This window comes from Mauremys mutica, chromosome 15 (genome assembly GCF_020497125.1).
Source record: "Mauremys mutica isolate MM-2020 ecotype Southern chromosome 15, ASM2049712v1, whole genome shotgun sequence".
Lineage (NCBI taxonomy): Eukaryota > Metazoa > Chordata > Testudines > Geoemydidae > Mauremys > Mauremys mutica.
Genome location: NC_059086.1, coordinates 37,945,815 through 37,956,542, shown reverse-complemented (window position 1 = coordinate 37,956,542; position 10,728 = coordinate 37,945,815). Strand labels below are relative to the sequence as shown.

Here is a 10,728-nt window from a genome sequence, read left to right as displayed (position 1 = left end):
CCCGTCCCGGAACCACAGGCAGCATTTCATGGTGGGGCGCACCATGGATTTATGGGGTGACACTATGATATTGTCTGGAATTCAAACCCAGCAGGATGCGGCGTTCCCGGTCCCGAGTGCAGGTGAATAGCTGTAGCGGTCTGGGCGTGTACCCGCCATCCTTCGCCCAGGACATGAGTGTGCCGGGGCGCGGGTCTCATGAACGGGTCAGCAGATTGTAAAACAATGGGGGGAAAAGGTCTTTAGGGCGAGCGAAACGCTACGGGACCTGGAAATCCCAGCTCTAGAAAGCGTGTTACGATGTTATTTTACGTGTAACCAGGTGTTTCCTTTCATTCTCCCAGCTTCTTCTGGGATCCCTCTGCCCCACGGCCCGTCGGCCCCACGCTCGCCCGTCTTAGCCCGCCCCGTTGTGGTTTGTCACCACCAGGGCACCATGGACACGGACGACCTGAAACTGGCGCTGGAGCGGCAGAGGGGGGAGAACAAGGAGCTGGTGGAAGCCCTGCTGCAGCTGGAGGCCGACTACGCCCAGCTGGAGCAGGAGCGAGCGGAGGTGCAGGAGGAGGTGGGCAGGTGAGCAGGGAGGTGGGTAATTAACCAGTAGGACAACTGACCCAGGGTCGTGGTGGATCCTCCATCGCGGGCAGGATGGGATCTGTTTCTCCCACCTAGGAATTCTCTGGCCTGTGTGATACAGGATGTGGGGTGAGAACGTCCCGTCGGGCCTGGGGAATCTCTGAATCACGCCCCAGTTTGTGCCCGAAATCTTTTCTCCTTCTTTCGGGATCGTCAGGCTGCGGAGAGTCACAGTCGCCGCGGAGGAGACGGATGGGGCTTGGGAGGAGCTGGACGCCACCAGATCCAGCCTGCTGTACGTCCAGCAGGAATTAAAGCTCCTGAAACGCCAGCAGGAGAGTTTGGTAAGGAGACGGGGAGGCCAATTCGAAGCTCCTACCCTGGTTGGCTTCTTTTACCCTGCTTCCCCCAGGGCCTGTCCCCACCCCATCTAGCCCAGCGTGCCAGCCTCCCGTCTGAGCTCCTTGCTGGAATCCCACGCCTGCCACCAGCTTCAGCCAAGCTGAGTTTTCCCGATGGCGTGACGGTTGGGAGATAGCGTGGTGCTGGGCAGAGCCATTTTTGGTCCCCCTGCTCTATCCCAGACGCTGTGTGACTGTCGGTGAGTCGCTCTGTGCCTCAGTTTCCCCCTCTGTGACACAGCTGCTGGTAGGCCTGGTTCAGCTCATCCTATGATGGCAAACTGGGTTGTGGGAAAACGAGAAGTATCTGACCGCTCTGTTTATCCGAGGGTTGCTACCTGTCCGGGTTTTACCTGGACAATCCGGTTTTTGGCTTCGGTGTCCGGGTACTATTTCGGGTTGCTAGATGCCTGGTTTTCAGCTGGAAAGTCCGGTATAAACGTCTGGTTACCACGGGCTGGGGGGGAAGGCGGCGCAGGGGTGGAGCCTCAGGGGAAGAGGCGGGGCCTTGGGGAAAGAGGCGGGGCAGGGGGCGGGACCTCAGGGGTCCGGTTGCCAGCCCTTAGGAAGGTGGCCACTGTAGTCTGTCCCTGCAGGAGGAGGAGAAGCAGGAGATGCGGGACACCATCCAGGAGCTGACGACGGAGGTAGGGCCGTGGCGGGTGCGCCCCGCCGGGGCGGGGGCCATTGGCCCGTTCGCTCTCACAGCGCCGCCTGTTTTCACCTGCAGAATCTCACCCTGACCAAGGGGAACTTCCGAGGCCACCAGCAGCTCTTGGAGGTGCAGCAAGCCGTGAAGCAGCTAAAGGTGAGCGGCCCCCAGCGTCTCCGTTCCCACGCCAAGCGGGAGTCCCCGGGGCGACCTCTCAGCGTGGGAGCTCCAGACCGGGACGCCGGAGGCCTGGGTTCTGTTCTCAGCTCTTCCCCAGCCCTGCTGTGTGACCTGGGGCAACTCACTGCTCCGCTCGGTGCCTCAGTTTCCCCTCGCACCCCGGGCACGTTCTTTGGTCCAGGGAATTTCATTCACTTTGTGTCTGGGCAGCGCCTGGCGTGACGGGGCCCTGATCTGGGTCGGGGTCTGGGCGGCGCCCGGCACGGTGGGGCCCTGAGCTGGATCGGGCTCCTCTAGGCACAGCTGTTACACACCGGGCCAACCCTGCCCGGCTCTGTCTATCCAGGCTGGTGTTCAGTGCACCCCAGAGCTCCCCCCTTCCACGTACAAACCCCACGCCGCTGGCTGTTACTGACCGGACCCCCGCCATGCAGCGTCACGGCCCTGAGATCGCTCCCACGGCAGGAAAGACGTCCCCCACAGGGATGGGTGTTTGCCAGGCGTGGGGCCCCGGGTGTGGGTTTGGGCGGGGAGGTGGGGCTGACCCAGCAGGAGATGCCCATGTTCTGCGTAATTAATGGGGGCGGGGCGAGGCGAGAACGTGTGTGACCCCCCGCCCCAGCCGCCCTGCCCCCCCGGCCCTGCCTCTCTGAAAGCGCTCGCCCTGTCACTAGGCGGATCTGCAGCGAGTCAAGGAAGAGAGAGACGCGCAGGGGAAGGAGCTGGCCAAGGTAAACAGGCCACGATGTACATTTCTCGCTCACAGGCTTCCTCCTGCCCAAGAACGGCCGCTTTGCCCAGGTGATTGTCCGTTGGCTGGCTGAGGCCTCAGTTTGCCTTTTGTCTCTGAGGAACGGGTACGAAGCCCAGGCGCCGACGCCGTGGGTGCTCCGGGTCTGACGCGCCTCTGGTTTTTCCACTTGCGCATCAAGTAGCCGGGTCTTCCATGGTTTATTCCCGTGGTTCTCAAACTATTGCACTGGGGACCCCTTCCACGTAGCAAGCCTCTGAGTACGACCCCCCTTCTACATTCAAAACACTTGTTTATATATTTGACACCATTATAAATGCTGGAGGCAAAGCGGGTTTGGGGTGGAGGCTGACAGCTTGCGACCCCCCCATGTAATAACCTCACCACCCCCTGAGGGGGTCCCTCAGTTTGAGAACCCCTGGTTTATTCAGACGCAGTGGCCCAAAAGCTGCATGGCGGGTCGAAACCGGGAGGGCAGCTTGTCGGGTCAGTGATAATGTGCTTGCTTGAAATGGGGGGATGAGGTCCAGATGTTTCACCGTTCCCTAGCTGGAGCCAGAGACATGTGGCTGTCATGTGTGGTCATGTGTGGCTTTTGCCATTTCAGGCGTGGTTGGTTTATGTTGTCTATAACCTACCAGATGGGACGTTCTGGGTAGTCTTTGGCGTGTTATTTTGTTGCTAATACAGAAAGCCACAGTAGAGGCATCGATTTTAAAGTTCCTGTGATAATTGGCATGGTCTGATTCAACTGCTCATCCGTAAGTTGGGGAGGACAACTCCGTGTCCACATCTATCCAGCTGCGTACACCAGGGTCAAGGCCGATGTGCATAGCACTGGGGCTGCTGACCCAGACGTTGTTCCTTCTACCTTTTGGGTAATGTTGATGCAAGTCTTTGCTTTGGAGGCTACTTTCTTGAGGTGGTCATGGACGAGGCGAGCACGCGGTCAAAAACGACCCCGCAATAGGTTTGCATTGGGTCGTAACGCCCTGTTTCACCCCAAAACTTGACAGTTGGAGTGTTTCATGTGGTTCTGTTCTCAAGGTGGAAAGTAGAGACTCCCGATGTGCTTGGATTTGATCTTGGCCCCATTTGTGGAAGTGCTCCTCCATGAGCTGAAGGTCAGATGGAAGGGTCCCTTCACGGTCCTGAGTGCTACAGGCCTCAGTTGCGTGAGTCAAATCATTGGCATATGCAAACTTCTGCCCTATCGTTCAGGCACATCACTTACATAGACATTGAAGAGTGTTGGGGCAAGTAGCGTTCTCTATGGGATATCGTTCCTTCGCGGGATATTGTTCTTCATGGGGTATCATTCCTCCATGTGGTATCATTCCTCCATGGGTCATTGTTCTCTATGGGGTATTGTTCCTACATGGGGTAAGGCTTCTCCACAGGGTATTGTTCTCCATAGAGTATCAGTCCTCCATGGGGTATTGTTCTCCATGGGGTAACATTCCTCCATGGGATATTGTTCCTGAATGCGGTATTGTTCCTCCATGGGTCATTGTTCTCCACGGGGTATTGTTCTCCATGGGGTATTGTTCCTCTGTGGGATATTGTTCTCCATGGGGTATTGTCCTTTATGGGGTATTGTTCTCCATAGGGTATCGTTCCTCCATGGGTCATTGTTCTCCACGGTGTATTGTTCTCCATGGAGTATTGTTCCTCTGTGGGATATTGTTGTCCATGGGATATTGTCCTTTATGGGGTATTGTTCTCCATAGGGTATCGTTCCTCCATGAGTCATTCTCCACAGGGTATTGTTCTCCATGGGGTATTGTTCTCCATGGGTTATTGTTCCTCCATGCAGTATTGTTTTCCATGGCATATCATTACTTTACCACTCCCCTGATGCCAGCTTGTTTTGTGTTGGTCACCAGGCTACCCTCAAATATTTGCCTGGGCTTCTTTTTCAGGAAAAGCTCCACTCCTCCGAGCTGACGGAGACGATTCGGGAGCAACGGGAGATCCAGGAGGTATTGGATTTTATTGCTGTACAGACCGTAACGCTCTGGAGCAGCCCAGTTCGATGCACGGTACCCCGGGCAGTGCACATGGAGGGTGGGACCTCTGATTGCAGGGGCCCTATGACAATTATGCCGGCTGGGACCATCCAGGGGGCTGCCGTAGTGTGGGGCAGGAGACACAGTCGCACTCTTACTTCCTGACCTTTTATTTTAAGGTCCTTCAGAGCAAAATAAACCAACTGAAAGAAGAGCTGGAGGATTCGGAGCAGCAGAATGCGCTGTAAGTCAAAGGGTGGGGGCCAGACCCCCAACTGGGGTCAATGGGAAGTGGCTCCATTGGAGTCAATGGGGCAGATCCCAGCCTGGGTCAATGGGATGTTGTTCCATTGGAGTCAATATCCCAAATGCCCCATGATCCTTTGTGCACAAACCCAAGTGTTTGGCATCCCTAATTCTAGCTTTGGGCTCTGGCACTTTGGGAACACTGGACTTGGCTGAAATGTGGCCAAATGATGGAATATGTATCCTATTTTCACCTGACCCCATTGACCCGGGCCAGATGTCCAGTAAGGGCTCCCATGTGTTTGACGAAGGATCCTGGCTATCGCAAATGTCTATGACGATTGATGAGCTAGTGACCCGTTGAGAGAGGTTTTTAGCTTATTAGGAATGACTCATTGTCCGATGCATTTTCTAGAAGAAGGACTTAGTCCTGGAGACCTTTGGCTGGTTGAGCAGGGGAGCTGAGATACCCAAAAATGAAAGCTACCCATAGATTCGTTATGGTGAAGGAATCATCTTTGGCCCAAGCACGAAATATAAAGTCTTTTCTGGGAGTGACTCCAATCTTTGGGATAGGCTCCTGCTCAAAGTGGGGATGCCCCAGCTGGGTCGCTCAGGGGTGGTCCAATAAAAAGATCTGATCTTGTCTCGAGAGACGTAGTTAAGCCAAGCTTACCCTCTCGCGGAGGTGAGTTTAGATAGAGACGGGAGAATCCATCCTGCCGTTGGAGTAAGTGTCTAACCGGGAGCCCAGCAGTGTAGCTGTCAGGTGGATTGGGGACCACATCACCGACCCGTCCGTGTTCGTCTTTGCCCACCGATCTTTGAGGAATACATTTCCAACTGAGCCCGATCCGTTCACCTCCTCTGAAGACCAGATCCGAGTGGGAACCCGACGCCACGGACCTCCAACGTCTCCCTCTTGCTTTTCACAGCCAGAAGTTAGAACAGGGCGAGGATCTCTCCGGGTCGTTGCTGTGTGAGATAGTGGAAGCCAAGCTGGTAAGGAACGGGGCCCCCAAAACGCCGGGGAGCCGGGCTTGGCAGTGAGAGCCGGGCTGTGATGCTGGCAGAGAGTCTGCCCCACAATGAAGCCCCACGTTCCCGGGGGAGGAGAGCCCAGGCTCAGCCCGGGGAGGAATCGGGAGCCTGGTGGTTCCTGAATCTGGGTCCGGCCACCAATTCCCAGCTGTGCCCAGCGATGTCACAGATCATCCTGGGCCAGGCTGGGAACTTGGGTCTCATCTGTGTGAATGGAGAGAGAAAAACCTTCCGTTGTTGGTCTTGTCTGTTTAGACAGTGAGCTTTTAGGGGCAGGGACTGTCTCTCATTCTGGGTCTGGGTAGTGCCCAGCATGACGGGGGGCCCTGATCTCGGTCGGGGTCTGGGCAGTGCCTGGCGCGATGGGGGGCCCTGATCTCGGTCGGGGTCTGGGCAGAGTCCGGCCCAATGGGGGGCCCTGGTCTCGGTCAGAGTCTGGGCAGCGCCCGGCATGACGGGGGACCCTGATCTCGGTCGGGGTCTGGGCAGCGCCCGGCATGATGGGGGGCCCTGGTCTCAGTCGGGGTCTGGGCAGAGTCCGGCCCAATGGGGGGCCCTGATCTCGGTTGGGGTCTGGGCAGCGCCTGGCGCAATGGGGCATCGATCTTGGTCAATTTCTCTGCAGCGCCCAGCATGCAATGGGGGGCCCGGATCTCCGCGGAGGTCAAGGCCCCGCTGCAATACAAACGCTAATAAAACTTCCCACTGGGGGCTATTCTGCAGGAGACTCGACTGGTGGCGAAGAGACGCGGCATCACCTACTGGCTGTGGTAAGCGCAGTGTTCGCATCTCGGGGGGTCAGGACACCTGGGTTCTTGCCATCAGTTAATGCACGATACAGTGGCCGGACGTCATCACTCCTTCTTTCTTTCTTTCTTTCTTTCTTTCTTTCTTCTTCAGTCAATTCAGGGCAGGTCCCAGCCGTGGCTTGGTTATTATTTCTTGGTTTATTACTGGTGCAGTCATTTCCCTAATTGTTGATTAATTATTTATTCCCCGCTGGAATTATGCCAGGGCTTCTTCCCCATTGGCAGCCGTTAATCAGCAAGTCCACAGGGATATGGCTAAAAGGAATCAGCCCATCTAGCCCGGTATCCTGTCTCCAACAGAGGTGCCACACACCCCCTAGTGGGCGGTGCTGGAATAACCCGCCCATCGGGTCCCATGCTGCTTCACCCCCATTGGTTTGAGGTCGGCTCCTGCCCTGCGTCAGGAGGGTTTTAATACCCTCCACGGCTCTGGAGCCGGATCCCCAGCTCCGGCTCTTTGGTGTCACGCCGCTGACTCCAGAGATTGACACCCGCTGGGGTTCTGGGCCGAGGTTTCCATCCCGTCGGGTGTGTCGGTCTGAAAGCGACGCTGCAGCTTGACCACACGTCCTGGGGCTGGGTACAGAACTAGCTGCGGGTGCGGGTGGGCTCTCCAGCCAGGGATACGTGGTGAGCTCCAAATGGCCCCTTGTGGCCTTAAAACCCAGGAACGTCACATCAACATCCAGTTCCTGTCTGGAGCCCCATTGAGATCCAGTGGTGGGGAGTTCCGCAGTCGCTCTGATCGCTCTTTCCCCGCAGGACGCTGGCCTCCCTCTACATCTGGCTGCAGCTCCTCGCCGGCTCCCTCGTGGCCACGGCCGTCCTCTACACATACTTCTTCGACGGGGAGTTCATCTACCGCACGCTGCCGCTGGTGCTTTCGGAGCACAGCTATGACCAGCTGGCTTCTGGCCTGGGCGGCCACCTCACCCTGCACAGCCAGGGGCTCCTGCCCTTCTGAGCTCCCTGGCCACGGCTGGCTGCGGTGCCGCGGGCTATTAGTGGGGGGGGGGTGCGTGTGCGTCTGGAGGAAAACCCAGTAGAGGCCCCTGGGTGATTAAACTATTTAACTGCCATGTGCTCTCTACTGTGCCTCCCACAGCTCGGTGAGGTCACTGCATCCCACCCCTTCTCCTGTGGGGCTGATCCTACCCCACAGGCTTCGGCGAACAACCTAGTGCTTCCCGGGCACAGGCGGTTGTGAACCCCAGCCCTGTCTCTCAGGGGGCGGCTCTCCTGCTCCAGGCTATGGGGAGGCAGGGGAAACTGAGGCACATGAGCAGGCGTCTCGGAGTCTCTCCCCCATCTGGAGATACATCAACTCCCCAGTACCTGGTAAGTGCCCTGGGCCCAGCAGGGGCAAGAGACCCAGTTGTGGGGGAAGGCTGCAGCTCTTACTTACCAGGCATGTCCTGACTCCATCCCCTGGTGGCACCAGGTGGTAGGAGGGATGGTTGGGTGGGTGGAAGGAGGGACGGATGGAAGGATGGATGGGTGGATGGATGGATGGAGGGGAGGGATAGGTGGATGGATGGATGGATGGATGTGTGGGTGGAAGAATGAGTGGGTGGATGGATGGATAGGTAGATGGATGGATGGAGGATGGGTGGATGGATGGATAGATGGGTGGGTGGGTGGAAGGATGGATGGATAGATGAGTGGGCGGATGGAAGGATGGATGGGTAGATGGATGGATGGGTGGGTGGGTGGAAGGATGGATGGACGGATGGGTGAGTGGGCGGATGGAAGGATGGATGGGGAGATGGATGGATGGAGGATGAAAGGATGGATGGACAGATGGATGGGTGGAAGGATGGATGGATGGATGGTGAGTGGGCAGATGGATGGATGGGTGGGTGGGTGGGTGGAAGGATGGATGGATGGATGGATGAGTGGGCGGATGGAAGGATGGATGGATAGATGGGTGTGTGGGTGGAAGGATGAGTGGGTGGGTGGAAGGATGAGTGGGTGGATGGATGGATAGGTAGATGGATGGATGTGGGGGGGGAAGGATGGGTGGAAGGATGGATGGATGGATGGTGAGTGGGCAGATGGATGGGTGGGTGGAAGGATGGATGGATGGATGGGTGAGTGGGCGGATGGAAGGATGGATGGGTAGATGGATGGATGGGTGGGTGGGTGGAAGGATGGATGGATGGATGGGTGAGTGGGCGGATGGAAGGATGGATGGGGAGATGGATGGATGGAGGATGAAAGGATGGATGGATAGATGGATGAGTGGGTGGAAGGATGGATGGACGGGTGAATGGGCGGATGGAAGGATGGATGGGTAGGGAGATCAATGCACCAGATTCTACATGGGTGGAGGGAGGGATCGGCGGGTGCGCCTATAGATGCCGTATCCCAGAGGTGCTGTCTCCAACGCCCCACATAACAATAAGGCCCCTTCTCCAGCTCGTTGCCAGGGCTCTGTTCGATGCTCTCACCCTCTCCTCCCCCACAGACCCCAGACACCACATGGGGAGCAGCAGGAACGTCTCTAGCGTCTTCTGGCTTTGTGCTGTTGGGTTTCTCGTCCCAGCCAGAGCTTCGGCACCCGCTCTTTGCCCTCTTCCTCATTGAAGAGCCGAGATTCAAGTGATACTGAGCCAGAGAAAAAGGCACCGCCAAACCGATCCGAACCAGGCTTATCTAGTGACTGACACGGCATTGTCGCACGGTACTTTGCGGCGTTGTTGTAGCCACGTCTGTCCCCCCCCCTCCATCTATCTTTGCCAATTGTTGTATGTGGTGTCGGAGCTACGTCAGTCTCACCTTGTCCAGCTTTGCCGATTGCTGTTGGAGCCGGGTTAGTCCCACCCTGTCTTTGCCGATTCTTGTCTGCAGTATTGTAGCTGCGTCTGTCCCACCCTGTCTGTAGTAAGAGGAGGCCCTAAGATATAAACCTTGGTATCAGAGGCCTGGTATGAGGCCTGAGGCCTGAACTAAAGTCATGGTCAAGACTTTGCTCACATAAAGCAAAATGAAGCCGTGAGCCAGAGGCAGGCCCTGCTCGCAGAAGCTGGCAAGGAAAGGGCTGATGCTGCAAGAAGATACGTACCTAAAAGGTGCTGGACACCAGAGATCAGAACATTCACATACTCGTACACTCCACACAGATAACAAGGAACAGGCTGAGCCATCCCAATGACCGGGCCAAAGGGGTACTATGATGGATAGAGTTGTTTTGTTCAAACCAACATGTACAAGGTGAGGGATGGCACCTTGCTACGTAGAGGGGTTGTACCTTGCTGCGTAGAGGGGTGGCACCTCGTACGTCAGGTGTGATGTGTAGCTTGTTTGTACCTGTGTGTAAGATGCATCCCTGGGGTGGTGTCGTTGTCCGGCCGAGGGGGCAGTGGAACGTCCCGCCACTGACTGAGCGGAGTCCATTGCCAAGAGGCACTTTCTCGTCGGATGCCCTGAGTTAGGCTAAGAAACCTACAGGGAACTGCCATTGTGTCCGAGGTCGCAATAAACCTAGTCGACGTGACTTTGCATCTTACTAGACTCTGTGGTTATTGGGGGTTCTCGTCGGGTCTGCTGTGTCCACTATCTGCGGCCATCCCTGGCTGGGCTGGGCGTCCCTAGTTATTATCAGCCTCCTCGCTTCACTGGTCTGCAGTGTGACTGGCAGGGATTATAGACCCCAATCCCGGCCAAGAGGTGCAGAGAGAACCCAGGAGTCCTGGCTCCCAGCCCCACCCTGCTCTAACCACTAGACCCTGCTCCCCTCCCAGAGCCGGGGAGAGAACCCAGGCATCCTGGCTCCCAGCCCCGACACAATGATTCAAATGCCCCTCCCCCAGACACGATGCCCCTGCCCACCAAACAAGGACGCGTCGCTCTTGGTGCAGCAGTTCAGTGTTTATTGGGGACAGGGGAGGGGGTCACAGCCCCCCCACATCTGGGCGCTTTGGGGATGCAGCCCCTGTGAGGCCAAGACCGGGCTGGAGTCAACCAGGCCTCTAGGGCGGCTTCTGCAGTGGGGCCTGAGACCACTGCCAGGCCTCTGCTGTTCAGCCCCCTTGCGCCAATGGCCATCCGTCCCCACGCG

General features: G+C 57.1%; 1 protein-coding gene across 8 annotated transcripts; it reads left to right on the top strand.

Moving 5' to 3' along the window:
- The first annotated feature begins 259 nt into the window (after positions 1-259).
- LOC123349867 (uncharacterized protein PF11_0207-like) lies at positions 260-10,071 on the top strand. Of its 8 annotated transcripts, none has more exons than XM_044988122.1 (11): positions 297-576; positions 788-923; positions 1,577-1,627; positions 1,711-1,788; positions 2,487-2,543; positions 4,486-4,545; positions 4,752-4,816; positions 5,754-5,820; positions 6,583-6,629; positions 7,431-8,006; positions 9,136-10,071. In XM_044988122.1, the coding sequence occupies exons 1-10, from the start codon at positions 437-439 to the stop codon at positions 7,630-7,632; spliced, it is 903 nt and encodes a 300-aa protein (XP_044844057.1). In that variant the 5' UTR covers positions 297-436; the 3' UTR covers positions 7,633-8,006; positions 9,136-10,071. The 8 variants fall into 8 exon arrangements, with proteins under 8 accessions (XP_044844062.1, XP_044844060.1, XP_044844061.1 ...); XM_044988124.1 differs by having other exon boundaries at positions 305-576; positions 797-923; XM_044988125.1 differs by lacking the exon at positions 1,577-1,627 and having other exon boundaries at positions 280-576.
- The last annotated feature ends 657 nt before the right edge of the window (positions 10,072-10,728 follow it).

Coding starts and splice junctions, on each gene's coding strand:
- LOC123349867 (XM_044988122.1), top strand. CDS start 437: ATGGACACGGACGACCTGAAACTGGCGCTGGAGCGGCAGAGGGGGGAG. Junction 1,628..1,710: donor TCCAGGAGCTGACGACGGAG/GTAGGGCCGTGG, acceptor TTTCACCTGCAG/AATCTCACCCTGACCAAGGG. Junction 2,544..4,485: donor AGGGGAAGGAGCTGGCCAAG/GTAAACAGGCCA, acceptor CTTCTTTTTCAG/GAAAAGCTCCACTCCTCCGA.